At 60.3% G+C, this 20,369-nt stretch overlaps 1 protein-coding gene across 1 annotated transcript in view; it reads left to right on the top strand.

Annotated features, from left to right (window-relative positions):
* The first annotated feature begins 3,745 nt into the window (after window positions 1–3,745).
* The window catches only part of SLC7A5 (solute carrier family 7 member 5), a 22,823-nt gene continuing 6,199 nt past the window's right edge, over window positions 3,746–20,369 (top strand). Inside the window, exons 1-4 of the mRNA XM_007939155.2 lie at window positions 3,746–4,283; window positions 11,691–11,816; window positions 17,869–17,974; window positions 18,935–18,979. Of these exons, the coding sequence (XP_007937346.1) occupies window positions 3,746–4,283; window positions 11,691–11,816; window positions 17,869–17,974; window positions 18,935–18,979 (815 nt within the window). The remainder of the gene's footprint in view (window positions 4,284–11,690; window positions 11,817–17,868; window positions 17,975–18,934; window positions 18,980–20,369) is intronic.

Raw genomic sequence — 20,369 nt, 5'->3', positions numbered from 1 at the left:
TGCTGTGTTTCCAGCAGCTACGTTGCACTCTACCACCTGGATAGACTAGAGCTTAGCCAAAAAGCACAGGGGCCCTGGTGGCACAGTGCTTAAAGTACTTGGCTGCTAACCGAAAGGCTGGCTGTTTGAACCCATCAGCTGCTCCATGGGAGAAAGTGAAGCAGTCGGCCTCTGCAAAGATCAGCAGCCCTGGAAACCCCACGGGGCCACTCTGCTCCATCCCACGGGGTCACTAGGAGTCAGAATTGACTCGGTGGCAACAGCACCAAAGCCAAGCCGCTGGAGTGAGTTTTGGCTGATTTCCAACATCTGCTATGAAGTTCAAGAGCCTCAGTGTACAAGGATGCAGGCCAAAGACAGTATGTTTCCTTTCGTCCACGGGAGAAATTTCTGGAAGTGAAAGGGGATGCACCATTTAGGGCTATTGACAGAAACATGCAAACGGTCGGGTCTTCCTCCTTCCAGTCTGGGTGATGACACCATGACTACAACTGACTGTGAAGCCACCATCAACCATCTGTACCCAAAACAAGACGTGCTTTAACATTCCCACCAGCAGATGGCACTCTTAGCTAAGCTTTCACAGCCAGGAACGCCAGCAAAAGGAGCTCTGGTGGCACAGTGATGAAAGCACTCAGCTGCTAACACCAGCCACTCCGCAAGAGAAAGATGAGGCGGTCTGCTTCCATAAAGACTGACAGCCTAGGAAACCCCACGGGGCAGTTCTACTCTGTCCTAAAGAGCCACTGGGAGTCCCATCGAATAGATGGGTGGGAACTCAGGGCAGGTGTTTTAGGACCCGGTTCAGATTGCAGCCGGGGGTCTGAGAGGCAGGTCATATGGAAACCGAAATAAGAAGAGAGGGGGCTTGAAAATGCACTGAGGTTGTGGCCTCCCTGCTCCCTTGCTCCCACGGGCTGGTACCAGTTGTCTCAGCAGTACTGGGGCCTCTCAGGGCCCGTGCTGCCCCCCGTTACTCACTCAGCCTGGGCTCAAGGCCCCGGGAACACCTGCTCCATCCGACTGCTGGCCCTGATTCCCCTCTCACCGCCTTGTAGTGCCCTTGTCTTGGCCCGACTGTAATTTCATGTGTGTCCGTGTGAATATTGATTGTCACTGGGCTCAAAGCCACACCAAGCCCTCACTGTTGCGCACCTGGAGCCGTCCTGGCACCGAGCTCACCTGCCACAGGTGTTTGCAGAATGAATCAGGGCCTTCGTCTCTAAGTTTTGCTAAGTGGCAGCCTTCTTTTCCCATGGGATGTTCAGCTTTAGCTGCTGGGGATGACAGAAAGGGAAACCTAACGGCCTAAGGGGTACATTGATCGTGGTGGCAGAAGAACAGAAAGAGTGCACAGGTTCAAGAGTCAGAAGGACCCCGGCTGGAAGACACAATCACCATATGAGCCGTGATTACACTGCTCTCAGGTCTAGGTACCCAAAGACTGAAAGCAGAAACTCACATGGACACATGTGCACCAATGCCCACAGCTGCACCGTTCACCACAGCCAAAAGGTGGAAACAACCCGTGTCCACCAACAGATGGTGGACACACAGTGTGGTTTATACGTGTCAGCTGCTGTCGTGTGGGCTCCAGCCCACGGAGTCTTCACGTGTGTCGCATAACAGGCCCCGCAGGGTTTTCAAGGCCTGTTTTTTCTGAAGCAGATTGCCAGGCCTCTCTTCCGAGGTCCCCCTGGGTGGCCTGGAGCCTCTTTCCGGTGGGCAGCCTCATGTATCAACAATTCGCACTGCCCAGGGACTCCCATAAATTCACACAACAGGATATTATCCAGCCACAAAGAAAAGTAAAGTCCTGACACACGCCACAACACGCATGAACTTGAAAAAATGATGGTAAGAGCAAGCCAGACACACTAGACCACATATGATATGATCCCGCTTAACATGGAGCATCTAGAAGACGCACACATATCCAGACCAGAGTTCACTGGTAGTGACCAGGGGCTGGAGGGGGTGGAAATGGGAAGTTAGACAAAAAGAGAAAGAAAAAATGAGATGTGGGGTAATTGTCTCCAGACGGGAGCCTCAAGTTTCCGCCTATAGTAACTGGAACTACTGCCTACTGAAACAAGAAGACAACTTCCGGGGAGGCCAAGCTGGAGAGCCCGCTAAGCTTCCGTCTCCTCGTGCAAGGCAGGGCTGCAGCCCCGTGCGGCTGATTAAGTCAGACACTGCCCCTGCGGTCTTAGCACGTGTCGGGCCCCAAACAAGTGCGCAGTGAGCTCACTTGGCATCTCCTGTTAGACGCTGCACCATGAAAGGAAGGTGGGGAGCACAGAGGGGGGCATTTTGTATCTCCCCAAATCCAAATCCACCAGCTTAGCAAGATACTGCAGTTACAGGGGGTGTGACTCGGGGTGGGGCCCGGTTTCCCAGGGCTCTGGCATCAAAGGAACTATGGGGCCAGGAAAGTGCAGGCCGCCTGCCTCTGCACCCCTGTCCCACCGTGGGACTCCAAGGACAGGGTGTCGCCACCCTGCATGGGGCCTCGGGAGGGCAGCCAAGCCCTTTGCCTGTTATTCCTCAGAATCCTGTCTGTTGGCCAGCCTGCCTTGCTCTGAACACAGGCACCTCACCTCGTGGAGCTGCACATGCCCAGAAGGGGGCCCTGGGGTTCAGCCTGAGTTTGTACGTGGTCCATGGGCCCAATGGACCGGCGGCAACCAGAAGCTCCTTGGCCTTCCCAAACCTGGCTTCCTTCCTTCCTGTCTCCCACCCTGTCCTGACCCCAGGCCCAGGGAGGGGCAGCCACCTCCCTTTGCTCCTGACAAGGGGTCCCACCCAGCCCTTGGTACCTAAGCCCTCTCTGGATTCACCAAGTCTCAGGCTCCAGCCTCTGCCCTGGAACCTTGGACTCCAGAGTTGGACTGGGGGAGTGGGAACCCCCGACTCCTGTTCCCGGAGCGCAGTTACCCGAGTTACTTTCTCCAAGCTGTGCTCCCCATGGCAGAGGGTGTGGGGTACAGAGGGGTGTCGGTGCTCCACGGCCCTCAGCGCCTGCCCCAGGCCCTCTCCCACACCCCACGTACCACGGCCAGGTCCCCGGGCGGGACAGCGGTGGTCTTCCCTCAGGGCAGCGAGCGTCCTGGAAGAGCGTGGCTGCCCATCCTCTGACACCGCTCCAGCCTGCAGTGACCAGGCAGCCGACTCTGCACAACACCTCAGTTCCTCACCCACAGAGCCTGGGGAGTCGCGCTCGGGGCCACCCAGGAGGGACTGGTCGGAGGGCGCGGGACCGGGGCGCACCGGGGCCGAGGCCTTGCGGGGCCAGGTGGCGGCTGGCGCCCACCTGGGATCGAGGTCTCGGAGACCACCAGGGCCGGTCCTGTGAGGAGGCTCCATGTTCTCCAGGTCAGGCGGCAGGGGCGGGGCCTCGGAGCGGCCGGTGGGCGGGGGCGGGGCGGGGCCTGTGCGGGTGTGGGCGGGGCCGGCGCACCCCTCAGCGCGAGTTGAGCTGCGTCCGAGTACCGGGCCTTGAGGGGCGGGCGGGCGCGCGGCAGCTAGTCGGAGCCTTGAGCCTAGGGTCTCGCAGGGGCTGGCGTGGGGCGGGGCCTCGGAGCGCGGCGCGGCGCCGAGCGCGGCGGAAGGGGGCGGGGCCTGGAGCGGGCCGTGGGGGCGGGGTTCCAGAGGCTATATAAGTGTGCTTGGAGCCCGTCACGCCCCACTCGCAGCCACACGGGCCGCGCTTTCTTGTGTTCAGCCTCCGGTCGAGCGCGGCAGCATGGCGGGCGCGGCGCCGAAGCGGCGCTCGTCGGCTGCCCGGACGGCGACCGAGGAGGAGGAGGAGCGGCAGACGCGGGAACGGATGCTGGCGGAGCAGCGCGCGGAGCCCGCGGCGGGCGGCGAGGGGGTCACGCTGCAGCGCTCAATCACGCTGCTTAACGGCGTGGCCATCATCGTGGGTACCATCATCGGTTCGGGTATCTTCGTGACGCCCACGGGCGTGCTCAAGGAAGCGGGCTCGCCGGGGCTGTCGCTCGTGGTGTGGGCCGCGTGCGGCGTGTTTTCCATCGTGGGCGCGCTGTGCTACGCAGAACTGGGCACCACCATCTCCAAGTCCGGCGGCGACTACGCCTACATGCTGGAGGTCTACGGCTCGCTGCCCGCCTTCCTCAAGCTCTGGATCGAGCTGCTCATCATCCGGCCCTCCTCGCAGTACATCGTGGCGCTCGTCTTCGCCACCTACCTGCTCAAGCCGCTCTTCCCCACCTGCCCGGTGCCCGAGGAGGCGGCCAAGCTCGTGGCCTGCCTCTGCGTGCGTGAGTAGCAGCCCCGAGCTCAGGGCGCGCGCGAACGCGGTCCCCACACCATCCCAGCATCCGCAGACATCCCTGTACCCAGGATCACCCATCCCTGCATGCTTGCGCCAGCCCTGCGTCCCCGCAGCTCTAAGCTAAGGTCACCGGTCATTGTGTGCGCCTCGGCATCCCAGGTGCACAGCACCGAGGCGCCCCTCGCAGGGGCCCTGCTGCGTCGCTCCTAGATTCCTTGGTCCCCTGAGCCCATTGAAACTTCAGCTTCAGGCGGTGCTGAGTAATATTCTCTGCCTCTTGCATGCACCCACGTGGAGTCTCTGAACAGGATCATTTCCTGTCTGAGCCGATTGGTGGTTGAGGAGGAAATTGCTCTTAAAAAAAAACAAACATTCATTTCTAATCTCTGTGCCCCCATATCAGGCGTTGGTTATACGGGCTGACTCGGAGTTTAAACATGATGCTTTATTTGGCTAGCGATCACGCCTCATTTTGGCAAAGCAGCAGTGTTTAGTCCTGAGGCCGCCCAGTGGTGAAAATAGGGGCGCCTGCCTGCAGATGCCCGCATTTCTGTTGTGCTGAGGTGGAGGGAAAGCCAGCGAGAAGTGGCCTTGGGAGTCCCGAATGGTGCTAAGAAACAACAGCCTTTAGACATGGTGCTAATATGTTGTGGAGCCTGGCCCTCATATGTTCTGGGCATGGTCCTAGTATGTTCCTGGACACGATTTACACACTGAGTGAACTGGGCCCGAGAGAATGACTGCTTTGCAAAAGTTTTCTCCTGAGATTTTAGGAAAAATTCTTCTGTACCAAAGCCATGTGATTTTTTTTTTTTTTTTTTTTTTTTTTGGCTCTTGGCGGTTCCAAGCCAGCCGCTTGAGCAGCTTCTAAGAGGGTTTGAAAGGCTTGAAGTGCCCTGCTTTCCAAGTTTACGTTGGCGCCCTGAGCACTTCCAAACTTTGATTGATTGGTTTGAGCTGAGAGCTGCCACCTGCTTTAGGACTCTGCCTGAATCTTGAGCGCTCATACAAGCTCAGGGTCTTGGGGAGGGGGGGTCTTGGAGCTAAATGTATGGTTAGGAGTCAGTAGCCATGAAATCTGGGGAGGGGCACCGTGCCTCCCCTCGGGGGTGTTTTGGTGGGTGTGTGGCCCTGACTGGCCATACTTGTGGGTGCCGGACCACTCAGGTGTGAAGCTATTGGAATTTTGTGGGATGCGGGGCGTGATTCCACCTGTATCACACTGCTGGTGAGGGGCGTTTCAGAACCGTGAATGCGGATGGGCAAAACAACGGCTCTGTTCACCCTGCACCCCTGCATGCTGTCATCACCAGGCCCGGGAGTAGAAGCCTTCCTGAAATGGAAGAGAGTGACCGACCGCAGCAGGGTGCAGGGGGCTGCTGCTGTTTGGTCCAAATGCACCAACGGTCGGTCTGCTGATAAACTGGAGTTGGGCACTGGAGACGGCTTTGTTTGGGCTGGGGAAGGAACAAGCCTGTGAAGAGATTCTCTGGTTTGCTTGTTGCATGAGAACCCCTGCCGTCTGTTTTCGTCATTGCTAACCATTTACCATTCCAGCCCAGGGTTCAAGACAGAGTATTCTCTCTCAAGGCCTGAGCTCTTGTTTAACATGGGCCGCTTGCTCCCAAGCCTTCGCTGGCTGCCTGAGGGTGCCGGGCAGAGCGGGGAATTGCCTCTCTGGCCCACGGCAGGGAGATCTCAGGTTGGGGGTGGAGGGAAGATCTAATTTTATTTTTCTAATTAAGAATTGAGTCACACAAGAGTACATTATCACTTAAAAATTCAGACCGTACAGGTGTGGGGAGTGAGACACGAGGCCCTCGCTGTCCTGCACGCGCACACGCACGCACACGCACACACAAACCCGCTCTCCCCTGGTGTTCCTGCAGCTCACAGGGCAGGTGCATCTCCAGGGCTCTCTGATACAGATGTACAGTTGGGTAATTTAAAAAGTACAAAACGAACATGTGGGTGGGTGGGACACTGCGACGTCTTTTCTGGGGTGGGATCTCTCATCCTGTGTGTCACAGGCCCTGTCGGCAGGCTGCCCAGAGCAGGGGCGGCGCTCCCACCTCATGAAGGACGAAACAGGACCTCAGACACCCCAGGTCACCTGGCCAGGTGGCGCGTACAGGCTGGGAGGGGTCCCCTTGTTTCTGGAGCCTCAGGACACCTGCCCAGCAGGTGCTTGCTGCCCTGCCAGGCCCCGCCATCAGGTGAGGGCCAGCTCAGCATTTGCCACGCTCATCCCTCCTGGGGCCATGTTTGGACATGACCACGTCCTTCGATCAGGTTGTGTGTGGACCCTCAGGTCCCCATGCTGGACAGAGCTGTGTGTCGTGAGAAGTGGAAGGGGCGTGGCCGTCCATCCACAAGCCATTTCTCGTCACACAAAGTTGGGGAGTCGGCAGGAGTGGCAGGGCCCTCCAGGGTTCCAGTTTGTCTGGAGTGTCACCCCAGTCCTCCGGGCACAGTCCAAACTACACACGTTCTCCTCTGCCTGTGGAGAGCCCTTAGGTCCCTCCGAGGCCCCACCCCTGCAGACCATCCAAGATGATGACCTCTCAGTGGTTCCCAGCACCAGGTGGAACAGGTGTCAGGCCCAGCTGAGGGCCCGGATCGGTCACAGCTGTGGTGGCCATGGTCAGCTGCCCTGCTCATGGCCTGGTGCCAGCAGAGGGACCCTGTACGCTCGGGAGACAGGACTGGTGGCCACTTCCTCTGGGCCACCTTCGGCCTGTGGGGATGGGATGGAGTCCGGATAGCAGGGTCCTTGTCCACCTGGAGTCTTAGTCCTCCCCAGCTGGATCTGACAGCTGGCCCCCTGTGGGGGCAGCATAGCCATGCATGGTCCTGAAAGTCACACCCAGAAACACCTCAGTTCCTACAGGAAGCAGGGGAGGTGGGCTCTGTTTGGTGGGCTGCTTTGTTTCAGGTAGGCTCGTGCCCCAGCCTTTGCTCCAGGCAGCTGGGAGAGGTGAGGGGAAGGAGAGGAGGCTGCCGAGTCTCCCCCGCTTCCCACCCCAGCGAGGGGCCCTTCCCCTGTCTTCAGTAAAGAGAGAGACATGGGGAGCAGGCCTGAGTGTGTGGGGCCTGGTCCCACCTTGACCCTGAGGGCTATGCCCTTGAAGTCACACATCAGTAAGGGACATCACGTGCAGGCTGTGGCTGTGACCAGGGACCCTCTGAAGTTGCATAGGTAACCAGGGGAGGCCCAGCTGGGTTCCAGCTACAAGCCAGGACGGAGGAAGGCATCTGCCTTCAAGGCGCACACAGAGCAAGGGTCTTCGCGGGCCAGGAGGAGCAGAGGGCGTGGGAGAAGCCCCACCGGAAGGAGGCAGGGAATCCCTGAGCCAGGCCAGGGCCACTCTCGGTCTGTCTGCCACACCCCGGGCCACTTTCAGACAGGTTCCCAGCTGGCCTGTGGGGTGAACCAGGGCCAGGCACTCTGGCTGTCTCCTCACCCACGGGTGCAGCTCCTCCCAGGGAGGGGCTGTTATCTCCCTGGACCCAGCTGCTGTGGTGGGTGACGAGGCCATACTTATCTGAGGTGCTGGCTCCCTGCCTGTGCAGCGGGGCCTGGGTGCCTCAGCCTGGCCGCATCCTGGCAGCACCCCTCACCCCCATGTTCCTGCTGGCGACCCCGCCCCCACCCCATCTCTGCTGCAGAAGGGCTGGGCGTCAGCGACAGGGCTGACGTCAACATGGGCTACAGTGACAGTGCTAGCAGGGGAACCTAAGGCCTGGGGAAGCCAGGCAGCCATCAAGGTGGTGGCGTTCATCTGGCAGAGCTGAGTCAGCCCTTCCCCCACAACAGCCCCAAGAGCACAAGACCCTGTGAACTGGGAGATTTACTGAGGGTTGAATTGTAGCCTGAAATTAAGAGAAAAGGAAACACCTTAGGGAATAATACAGGTTTGTTTACTCATCAGCCCGAGTTAAGTGACCTGTTAAACCTGTTAACAGTTTGATGGCTCAGTTCTTCTTTTCATAAAGTAACAGAATGGTCCTGAGGCCTTTTTGCCTGCCTTCCCCCGGGTGTGTAGGTGGAGCTGTACTTGACCCTGGGTACCTGCTGCCTCTCCTCCGTTCGGGCGGGGTGGGGGGCGTCCAGGGCTGGGTTTGCCCAGGAACAGCTGGGCTGGATCCTGAGTGGGGTGTACGTCTCGTCCCCAGTGGAGGGGCGCTGGGGGGCCCAGCCCCTCAGGGACAGCTTGTGACTACCTCATATCCAGGTGCCCACGGGCCGGGACCTCTTGGCACATCCCTTCCCTCCCTGGAGCCTTGGTGTCCTCACCTGTAAAGTGGGGAGAAGCACCCGCAAGGCCCTGGATGGGTGGCTGTGGCCACGGCTGGTGGAGTGGGCTTGCCCAGAGCCACACACTGCGCTTCTTGGGGGAGGCAGAGACCCGCCGGCCGGTGTGTCCAAAGTCGGCTCAGTCTGGGCCGGCCCTTTCCTCCTAGGGCCCGAGCCCACCCTGCTGGTGGCAGGCCTGTGACTCAACCTGCCTTCCTCTTGTGGAATCTGGGAAGCCATGTGCTCCTCAGGGATGCAGATGCTGGTATCTGCTGTTGTCACATCGGCCATGAGCAAATGTGAGAGGTCCCAGAAAAGCCATGCTGTCCTGCCTCCTTGGTGTCTCAGGATGGCGTGTGGTGCCAGGCAAGAGGAGCCTGGAAGCACGGGGCCTCCACAGCCAATGCGCACTAGATGCCTGGGGAGAGGGGCTCTCCACTCACCCTCCCTCGTCTGTCCCCACCTCCAGTGCCAGGGAAACAGGCACCAGGCAGGCCAACCCATCAACACAGCGCCAGGCCATGGCCGCAGCTGGCCATGGTGCCCGCAGGCCCTTGGGGCCTCTCTGAGCCCCTGGCCTTGTCTGTGCAAGAGGGACCTGACCGCACCTGTCACTTCACTTGTCCTGAGGGCTTGGCTGAGCATGGCCTCACCTCCACCCAGATCCCTTTGGGAAGGACCCTGGTCCCCAAGTCGGCCCCTAACTTTGTGACCCCTGGGCCAGGCTCCTCGGTCTCCCACCAGGGACACTGTGGCCACTTTGGCTGTGGTCACAGTGCCTGAGGTTCTTGCATGCCCCCGAGAGCTGGTCCTCATCATCTCCTTTAAGCCTACACACCCGTGACAGCACCAACAACCACAAGCATCCTACAGGGGAGAGGGCACTATGCGAGCCGAGCCACCCCTGCATGTAGGCGGGGCTGCCGCCTTGTGTGAGCGGGCACTAAGTGAGGCGAGCCACTCGGTGCATGGGCTCAGGATCACCACCTGCGTGAGCAGGCGCTATGTGAGCTGCCCCTGCATGCGGGCGGCACCGGGCTGTCCCAGCCCCACTCTCTTGGCTGCACAGGGGCATGGTGCGTCCCCATGTCAGAGTTGCAGCTAAAGGCTGCTGCCTCCATCTTGAGCCCGACCCTTCTAGGCTCTGGGCCTGGTCTCGGGTGGCCTCTGCAGAGCTGTACAGAGACCACACGCAGAGAAAACCGAGGGGACAGAGCGGGCTGTCCCCCACACCAACCCTGTGCCCTGAGTGTATCCCCACGTAGCAACCCTGGCGGACAGAGTGGAACTGCCCCATGGGGCCTCCTGGGCTCACACCCTTCTCCCTGGAGCCACTGGGAGGGCCCAGCTGCCAGCCTTGCTGTGGCGGCGGAGCGCCTTAACCGTCACGCCACCAGGGTCCTGCAGGCCAAAAGCTTGGTTGTCCCCGAGGGAGGTGAGCCCGCAGTTCCTCCCAGAGCGCCAAGGACATTTGCTGGCTGCCTTGTGCCTGTGGTGGCCGCCTCGTGTCAGTCAGCAGGGACCGACCTGTGGGAGCCCCGCACACTGTAGGGGACGTGGGACAGCCCACTGGGGACCCTGAAGGCCAGCTCTGTGGGGAGGAGAGGGTGTGACCCAGCATGTCGCCCTTGCTGCTGCCCCCACGCGTGCAGCACGTGCCGGGTGGTGCTCACAGGAAGACGCCTGCGTCCAGATCCAGGTGTGAATGCGGCACCTGGGAGGGTGGGCCCGCTGCCGGCTCCAAGCCAAGCGCGTCTGGTCGTGAGGCAGCAGCTGCAGGGCTCTCTCCAGCAGTCCCCCAGCTGGCGGTGCTTACTCGCTGCCCGGGTTTGAACGTGGTGGGTTTGACCAGGGAGTGGGCCGCAGCTGGCACCCCCTATCACGTGCTCACGGCCTCTCCAGGCTCTGGGTACCCAGCCTGTCTCCTTGTGCTGGGGGTGCATGTTGGGCCCCACTGGGCCCTCAGGGGGCCCCAGGAGGTGACTCCAATCGCCTGGCAAAGCAATTCTGGCAACTGTGGCCCCATGCAGGAAGGGTGCCCGTTTGTGGGCTCAGGTCTGGGTGGGGCGCCTACAGCCGTGCAGGGCGTCTGCCAGGTCTCTCAGTCCCTGGAGGGTGGCCAGCCCTGGGCTCTGCAGTCTGCACTGGGCCGAGCCCAAGGCACCACAGCGAACCCTAGCGTGCCCCTGTGCGGGGCATTTCTGAATTCCTCCCTTTGTTCCTCATGCCTTGTGGGTCTGGGTTCTTTGTCATCTCGCCCAGCCTGCTCCCAGACCCGCCCCCTAAACCTTGCCCCATCCAGTGCCATCACCCCAAGTCCACTTGTCGGCCCAGCCAGCCCCGATACGCTCCCTCAGACCGCGGGCCGCGCAGGGGCCATACGCCACGGCGGGTTTCTCGCACTGTCACCGGGTGGCTCCTGCGGCATCAGAGCTGGGCGCAGGTGGGGTTTTCTTACAGCATGGAAGCCATCCAGGCCGGCCTGGGGCTGAAGAGGGGCTTGTGGACGGGTGGGTCTGCTTGTCCGAGGTCTGTGCTTGTCCCACACACCTGACTCCTGAGGGGAGAGGGCTCCTGCGTCAGAAACGTGGCAGCGCTGGGCTGGTGTCTGACCAATCAGGCAGGGTCAGTGAGTGAATGCAGTAGGCCTCCAGGTGGCAAGATCGAATTTTCACTTCAGCCTCCCAGAGACAAAGGTGTGATTGTAAGGGCGGCACAGGTATGGGGAGGCGAAGGTGGGAGCAGTGGAAGGAAGGTAGGGGTTCTCCCCAGAGTCTCTTTCCAAAAACAGGTGCCACCGTGCCTGAAATTCATTCCTTTGACGAGGAAATCCCTTATGGTGCTTGGGGTACCTGGGGTTGCAGGTCTGCTGAATGTCAAGAACATTTGGCCTTTTTGGTCTTTGGCCTTGCACCTGGACAACCATCTAGTTCATCCAGACAGGTGGCAGGAAACCAGAAACCCCAGAAGGGCTGGGGGGGGGGGGCAGGCCCAGGGTCCCCAGACAGGCTGGTGGCAGGCTTCTCCCTGGTGTGGCCAGTGCTTCCCCGAAGGGCATGTCTGGCCGTCACTCACACCATCCTCCCTCTCCCCCAGTGCTGCTTACGGCCGTGAACTGCTACAGCGTGAAGGCCGCCACCCGTGTCCAGGACGCCTTCGCAGCTGCCAAACTCTTGGCGCTGGCCTTGATCATCCTGCTGGGCTTCGTGCAGATCGGGAGGGGTAAGTCCGGCCCCTCAGTCCCCAAGACACTTCTAGGCTCCCTGCTGGGGTCTTCTGACTCCACAGGAAGGGGCACAGACCAAACCAACCTGTCCCTGTCATAAATGGGCTATGGGTGCCCCAAGACCCCAACATCTCCCACAGTGTGTGTCTCCGTCGTAAGTGGGCCATGGGGTCCCTCGTGACTCGATGGTGCTCACAATGTGTGCCTCATCATAAATGGGCTGGGGGTCCCCCTCTGGTGCCTCCCCACTCTCAGGCCTGCCGTATAGGGCACTGGGGTGTATTCCATAGGACATGACAGGTGAGTCACCTGTCTGGGAGAGGCAGACGGATTAGGCCTCTGTGAACTCTGAGACTCATGTGGAAAAGCACCCCCAGCAAGGAGGTGAGGGGGGCAAGGCACAGGATCCTGCCCCCCTGAGCTCCCTGACCTCGGAGCCACCACTCCTCCCTGATAAAACAGCATGTCATGAACACCACTGGTGTTGGGGGCTGTCAGCACTGTGCTGTTCACTGCACAGGTCTCATGTCCAGTGATGGTCACCTAGCTGAGGATGCAGCATGTCCCAGCCCCAGTGGAACCTTCTTGGTCCATCCTCCACCCCCAGGCAGTCTGTCTTGGTCAGCCCCCACTCAGTAGCCTCAGGGGTGGCCCTGCTCTTGGGAACCCAAGTAATGAGGCTGAACAGCACCTGCATCTCTCAGACACCAGTGGGCCAGGCTGGTACAGAGGAGAGCATGGGCTTTAGGCTGGGCCTGACCCTGCCTCCTATTCTGTGTGGCCTTGGAAAGTAGCCAACCCTCTCTGAGCCTGTCTCCCCTTCTTTGAGGGCTGCTGGGAGGAGGACGAGAGAAGGTGGGAAAGTGTGCTGGCACAGGGTCCGCCCAGCGTGCAGGTGTGCGTGGTTCTCTGTGGGCGCCTTTCAGAGACTGAGCGCACACACACCATGCGCAAACGTTTGTTTTAGGCGTGTCTTTTCAGCGTTGGCATACTATGGCCTGGTCGGCCGCTCCATCATCAGAGTTCACGGTCCCCAGTTTGTGACGTTTCTGTGCTTGGGACTGTGCTGCGGGAAGGCCCCTGGGCACGGGTTTGTGCCTGGAGTCCTAGCCCTTTGTTGGGACTGAGGTGGTAGAGAGCCCCCACCCCCCGAGCCCCAGCCTTGGTGTCTCTGCCTTGAGGAGAGGCCTCTGTGAGCTGGCCTGTTGCGTCCCGAGCTCAGTTCTATCCTCCCAGCTGGCATGTAAGACAGCAGCCAGAAAGGCAGCCCTGGAGCAGACTGTCCGAGCCCGGCTGTGCGAGCTGCTGCCTGTGACCTGGCTGCACACCGGCTGAGCGTCCATCTTCTTACCCCCGAGCATGTCATGGCTGCCCCTACCCCTGAGGTGGCTGGAGCAAGGAGGCTGAGAGCGCTCAGAGCGAGGGGCGGGGCCCTGGGCAGAGCGCAGGTGATGGATAGCTTGTTTCCAAAACTCTACAAATAGTTACGATCCCTCACCAGGAGGAGGGTGGTGGGAGGCCGGCGGTGAGTGCCGAGCCCTCACCAAGAGGAGGGCCGTGGGAGGCCGGCGGTGAGTGTGGGCGCCGAGCGAGGTGCTGGCACTCCTACCCTCAGATCACCGACTCTGCCTGCAGCTCACCCAGCCCCAAGCTGCCCTCGGGTTTCCTGCTGTGGCGGGGAGGGCCAGGGTCTGAGCCAGATCTGCCACCCACACCCTCAGCCTTCCACAGACACGAGAAGTGGGGACCAGCTTAGGCTGAGGTCCCTCTCCACAGCACTCTCGTCTTGGCCTGCATCTTGGTGGAGCCCCTGTCCACGCCCACCTTAGGCCCTCTGCCGTGAACTGGTGAGTGGGAGACCACCACACCGCCCCAGCGTGTCCTCGGAATGAGATCGTGCCTGGAATTCCAGCTGTGTACGCGACCCCCCCACGCCAGCTGGCTGCCCAGCACCTCCCTTCACAGGCTTGTGAGCTCGTCCACGGACAGTGCTGGAAGCCGTCAAGGAGACGCACTCACTGTGGACAGGGCTGGGCACAGGCCCTGTGGCCTGGGGGTACATGGCTGTCACCCAGTAGCCCATCCTGGGCTGGGGAAGCCACGGTGCTGGTCCACGCAGCCAGTGGAGCCGAGTGGAGCAGTCTTCCAGACTGTAACCACCTCTGTGTGCGGAGTGTGTAACGTGGCCTGGCAGGCACCCAGCACCTGGCAGCTGCGTTGTCACGACCACTCTTGTGAGGAGTCGCAACCGGTCTCCCCCTCGTTCAGAAGGCCCACTGTCTAGCAAGTGTCTCCAATTCCTCATCTCAGAACCACCCCGTGGCCTGCAGCGGGGCTAGGCCTGGGGTTTACTCAGGTCACCAGTGGCCCTGCCCACACGGACCCCCTGCCGGTTTCTGAGGACCTCCTGGGCTTTCAGCTCCAGCATCTGCTCTGAAGACGAGACTCCTTGACTCCATGGGCACCCAGGGTGTCCAGGGTCAATCCAGCCAGTGCCAAGTAACTCCCCCACCCGGAGCTGGGCCAGTTTTCTGGGCAGAGGAGAGTCCCCTGGGCCTGGAGGCTGTCCCGCTAGCCAATGTCATCTGAGCAGGATCTTGTGCGTGAAGGTATTTGCTTGGCTAATCTGATGAGATAAAAGACAGACGAGGCATTCAGGAGGGGCCCGTTGCCGTGAACACGTATTTCAGCGGACGCAGCAAAGAGCTTTTGTTGCCCTCGACACAGAATGGGCTTATAATCCTGCCTGCCATCAGACACATCCACCCCCAGGCTCCCCCGCTCAGTCCCTCTGCCGTGTCTGCAGAATTCCCAGCCCTTTCGCCTTCAGAGAGCCGTTTCCCGGGCCCAGATATACACAGTTGTTTGCAGAGGATGTGGTGTTGGAACGTGCTTTGACTCCGTTTCTCCCTGAGGCTCCAGAACCCTCAGGCAGGTGGAGGCTGCCCAGCAGCTGACTGGCAGCGGCTCGTTTGCATCTGCAGATCTGCGGCCCCGCTGACTGGCCCACAGGCTGCCCCCCTTTCGCCTGGGTTCCCTGCTCTACCCAGCTCTGCGACCATGTGCCCCTCGACATGGCCAGCACCTGTGGCACAGACAGGGCCGGGGCCGTAGAGCCCAGCAGGCCCAGGGTCCAGGTTCCAGCCTGGCACTGAGGCCACTGGCACCAGGGCCACAGATCACATAGCACCCCTTCACCTTGGCGTCTTCAATGTCAAGTGAAGTCAGGATTCGTTCATGGGTGACAGTGCTTGCTCACCACCACCCCCGTGCCAGGCCCTGTGCCCAGGACATGACAAGGACAGAGAGGCAGAGGCAGAGAGGTAGCCCTGCCGTCCCCAAGCGTGCCAGAGTGTGGGACAGGGAACAGCAGCAGACAACAAGCAGGGCTGCTTGCGGGGCTGGCGTGAGGGGTGGACCCCATGGAGGAGGCTGATCTCGGGCCTGTAGGTGGAGGGCGTGGGGAGCTGTGGGTGGGGGCCGACCATCAGTGTATGCTGGAGATAGAGCCAAAAGCCCTAGTGTGATGAGACCACCATGCAGGAGCGCCTCACCTGCCCATCCCAATGGAGGATGTACCCCGGCCTCCCTTCCCCTGCCTTTGTGTCTTTTCATCCAGCAGCTCCCTACCTATGACACCCAGAGAGCTATAGCCCCAAGGTCGGGCTGGAGGGAGGGCTGGCAGCAGGAAGGCTCTGCTCTGCCTATTGTCACGCCCTTCCCAGGAGGGGACAATGGGACCGTTGTGTGTCTGTCAGACCACAGCATGTCCAGTGAAAGCACCCCCTTGTCTTTCTCAGAGCAGATACAGAGTGGCCTCGACAGAGCAGATAGACGGCTTCCCTCCCACGTGGCATTGCTGGGCCACACTCACGGCCGGGGAAGGAGACCCTGTGCCCTTGTGCAGAGAGGAGGCTCCCGGGTGGTGTGAGTGGCGTCTGTGCCGCTGGGAGTCACTCAGACCCACCCACCCCCAGGCACGTGGTCCCAAGCAGGATGTGGTCTCTGCCCCCGTGGGTGACTGGTGCCGACCTGCTGAGGTGCCCGAGACACTGTGTGGCCTCCGCTGTGAATGGGCTTCTCCTGGCCCTGCTGTGGCCCAGCTCATGTCTCCTCCACAATAGCAGCTGAAGCAGCCCCTGCTGCTGGCATGGCGAGCCCCCTGATGAGCCTATCCCCCACCCTGGGCCTGGAGACTTCCTGCCTCAGCACCTCCTGGTCCCTTTTAAGCCTCGAATCTCATCCTTGGCAGAAGTAGCAGCAGCCCTTACAGGTTGTCCCATCTCCACCACACTTGGGAGCAGGGTTGTGAGTTCAGACTCAAGTTTGAGGGGCTGTTGGTATTCATAGCCACCCCGAGAGCTGCCTCGGAGCGTGGACAGGACAGTGGTTTGAGTCGCAGCAGCAGGGAAACAGAACACACTGGTGAGGAAATAGGAAATTACAGATGCCCTGTGGGGAGCCTTTGTCCTGACTTCCCAGGAGTGGCTGAGACCTGGGCCAGCCCTGCACACCCTGGGGGGTCCTGAGTTTTGGAGATGGGTGCTGAGAACAGTCTCGGGCCATCTCCACATACTCAGAGCGTTCATGGTATTCCAGGAAGGTGTATAGTCTGGGATAGCGCCAGGCAGGCTGTCAGCCCACCTCTGAGACGTGCTGACCAGTGAGGGGGGAGCGGTGAGGTGGGGGCTGACCCATGTCCCCAGGAGCCAGGCCCAGGCCCTGAGGCAGAGCACGTCCAAGCTCTGAGACACGGGACCCACTTGTTCTCTTCACGGGTCAGCTCCTTGCTGGCAGTGGGCTCCCCCACCCCACAGAGCCTGGCTCTCAGTGCTGCTGGGCCCCTTCCTCCCACTGCCCCTGCAGGGTCACGTCCAGCCTGCTGACTACCCTGTGACCAGGCATCCTGCAGGGCTCTAGGGGATCACGTGCAGGGTGGCGGGCTGGGGGTGCCAGCAGACCCAGCCCTGCCGTTGTCAGGAGACTCCGCTTTGCCGGGCAGGCGGTGGGGGCTGATGGGCCCCAGAACCCACATCTGAGCCCCTGAGCAGAAGATCAAAGGCCTTAGCTCACGAATGAGCCCAGGCAGGGCTGGGCCTGCTGGCCTCATGTGAGAAGCTGGTGTCCATGGGAGCACCCTCCTTCCACCCTCAGCCCAGCCCCGTTCGGGGCTCAGAGTGGGGAGGACATCCACTCCCCTTCGCAGTGCCGGCAATGGCGTCCGTGTAAACAGTGCACCGTCGCCCTGCTCTTGCCCAGGGTGACCAGAGCTGTAGCCGTCACTGGGAAGATGCAGAGCCCACATCCCAACATGGGAATCATCGTGTGGCTGAGTCACCGGGGGACCTGCCAGAGGTGGTGCCCTGTGGAGGGACGTGGCTCTTTATTCAGGCACACTCACTCACAGGGCCTTCCCACATCAGAGTCGGTTCACAGGCCCTGCCGGGCCGTCCAGCTGCTAGCCCAGGGGCACGCTCCAAGCCCTGCCTCTCGGACCAGGAGCAAGGCTGGCATCACCTGGTTGGAGAGCGGGATGCAGACCCAGGCCCATCCACCTGGCCTCCGCGGTTCAGGTGGGCCCAGAGCTGGCACATCATGCACCCCAGGCAAAGCCAGACATGCCCAGCGCCTGCTTCCAGTTCTCATAGGATGTGCCCGCCCTGCAAGAGCCCTGAAGACCAACCACAGCCCTCCTGTGTAGTTGGGTAGCTATATTCAGACAGCTGAGGGACTGTCCCCAGCAGAGTTTCAGCCGGCAGACAGAGCTGCCCACCCTCCAACCCTGGACTAGGCCCTGGGCCCCTGGCCTGGCCACATTCCTCCCACGTTGTGGTCAGGAGCACACAGAGCTCTGTGCTGGCCTTTCCCCGGCCCCAGGACAAGTCTGGAAAACGGTTGGGTCTGGTGGACCAGCAGGTGCCTTTAATTTGCTGTGATGGGAACACCTTCACCCTGATGATTTTCTTCGTCGCTGTATTTTGCTCCGGGAACATTCCAGGACTTGTAGCATGGCTTCCATTCAGAGCTCTGTTTGTTTGGTCTTTTCAGGTGACGTGTCCAGTCTGAACCCCAAGTCTTCGTTCGAAGGCACCAACTGGGACGTGGGGAACATTGTCCTGGCGTTATACAGCGGCCTCTTTGCCTATGGAGGATGGTAGGTTCCAGAATGTCCAGGTCCTTGGCCATGAGTGTCCAAAACCCCCGGCCCCCACAGGCACCAGTGGGCAGTTAGGGGCATGGGTGGTCGTCCCCCCAGAGTGTCACTCAGCCCTAGGCATCCCAGAAGAGGGCAGGTGGCTGCCCTTGCCACTCTCACAGCCCCACAGCTTGACTGCTCCAAAGATGGCTCTCTGGAGAAGCCTCCGCCTTCATGGTCAGGCGGACGGCATTTGGGCTTATAAAGCTGCAACCAGTACTTGTGGACCAGCCTGTGAGGGAAGGTGCTGGAAGCAAGGAGACCTGCTTGCAGCTCCTCTCTGGGTTCCCAACCACAGGGCCCCTGCTCTGAGGCCGAGCTGTACAGGGCAGAGTAAGAGCACAGGAAGGAGGTAGGTCAGGCTGTGGAGATGGTACCTGGGAGCACATACAGGGCCTCAGTGTGAACATCTCTGCCAATCCACTCTCTAGTCAGGTATACCCACTGCTCTGTCCCATCAGTTGTCTGTCTGGGCTTCCTTCCCCTATGGCCTCCTATCCCCAGATGTGTGGAAACCAAAGCCCTGAACTTCAGGGCTCGCTAGGGGTTGTGAGCTGTGCACACAGCAGATACGTATGTAGTGGAGGAGGTGAATCCCAGCTTGGGCTGGGCTCTGCATCCGCCTTAGAGGCAGCGCTGGCTGCACCTGCAGGGGGGACAATGCACAGCTGCCTGAGCTTGGCAGGCACGGCTTTCCCATGGTGCCCTACTGTTCTGCCACCAGGACTGCCAGTCTCCCAGTAGATGCCTGGTGCCTGGTTGCTCACCAAGGACAAGGGCCCAGCAGGGGAGACACTCGGGGCTTCCTCCCCAGCAGAGCCGGGGCAGCCAGGAGGACCTCTGAGGAATTCCGTATTTTTGTTTTCTTCAACAATCACGAGAAGGAATGATATTTAAACTCTGCTCTTTAAATTACAGGAATTACTTGAATTTTGTCACGGAAGAGATGATAAACCCCTACAGGTACAAGCATCAACACAGCTGTTTATTTTCCTTACTTTAGTGAGAAAGAGAGAGAGACAGAAGCCTGAGTCTCTTGGGAAGTTAGTGAAGTCAGTCCAGTCTCTAGCAAAGGCAGTATTGAACCTTTTCTGAGGAGGGGCTTGGGGTTAGAATAGAGGGAGGGGGCTGGTTTCTGAGCCCAGAGGGGCCTCAGGGTGGCTGTGACTGTGGGCAGTCACAAAAGCCTCTTCAGTCCCCTCAGAATGGACAGCACCCTCCCTTCCAAGTGCCCTCACAAGGTCCAGAAACTTCCAGTGCTCGGCATGGGAACCCTTGGCCCTTCTTCTCCTGGGGGTCATGTGTGGGGCACCAGCACAGTGATGTGTCATCATGATGGGCTGCGATATAGACGGGGAGGCCTTCTGTGGTTACAGAGGCCAGCTTAGCTAGCTGCAGCCTTGAAGCGAGCACTCACCCTGAGAGCCAGAGGTTTGGTCTGCTGGGGACATGCCACCTTCCACGTTGCCACTAGCTTGGTGTCTTCCTCTTGTGAGGACCAGGTTGACCCCTGGCTCAAGTTCTGGGTTAGAAGGCTCTCAGATCCCACCCAGCTCAGGAGGGCAGGTTCAGGGCACAAACACTACCTCTCTGGCGCTTGTGCCCATGACAGACATTGTTAATCGATCACAGAGCTCTAGCATGAGGCAGATTTGCCTTGGGATCCCTATTGAAACAGAGAAGATGGCTGCTGTGCTGCTTGCCATGAAACTCATGCTGTGCTTTCTGGTTGGGGGCTCGAGCCCCAAGGGAAGCTGCCTGTCCGTAACTCTGATGCCAGAATTCAAGTTTGTCAGCTGCGGGCCCTCCTCCCACGTGACTATGCTACTGCGGCTTGCTTCAGTCCATTTTGGGGACTAAGAGGCATTAGGGAAATCCAAGGAGATGCAGAGATGGACCCCACCGCCCAGTTTCTCTAATGTGGGAGATCCAGCCTCTCACTGAACCTCTGTTTGCCAGGAATCCCTTTGTTCTCCCACCTTGTGGGCTTTCTGAAGCACCCCCAGGCCCCACTGTGTGCTAGAAGTGTAGAGGGGTCGCTGAGTGGGACCCATGTGGGCGCCTGCTCTGTAGTGTGCTGATTGGACCTCCTCAGGAGCAGGAGCCTTGGCACTGCCCATTCCTTGCAGACCCCTGGCGGGAGCCCAGTACCACAGACAGGCACTAGGCAGTAGGCTGTGCCCTGGCCTGGGTTTGCCGCGTCCCCGGGTGGAGGCTCTGAGGCAGCTTGCCGTGCGTGTTGGGGACCTAGGTTTGTTGCGTCCCCGGGTGGAGGCTCTGAGGCAGCTTGCCGTGCGTGTTGGGGACCTGGGTTTGCCGCGTCCCCGGGTGGAGGCTCTGAGGCAGCTTGCCG

Source organism: Orycteropus afer, unplaced genomic scaffold (genome assembly GCF_000298275.1).
Source record: "Orycteropus afer afer isolate SDZICR_OR568_19922 unplaced genomic scaffold, OryAfe1.0 scaffold00057, whole genome shotgun sequence".
NCBI lineage: Eukaryota > Metazoa > Chordata > Mammalia > Tubulidentata > Orycteropodidae > Orycteropus > Orycteropus afer.
The sequence above is the reverse complement of the archived record's forward strand: the minus strand, read 5'-3'. Positions and strand labels throughout refer to the sequence as shown.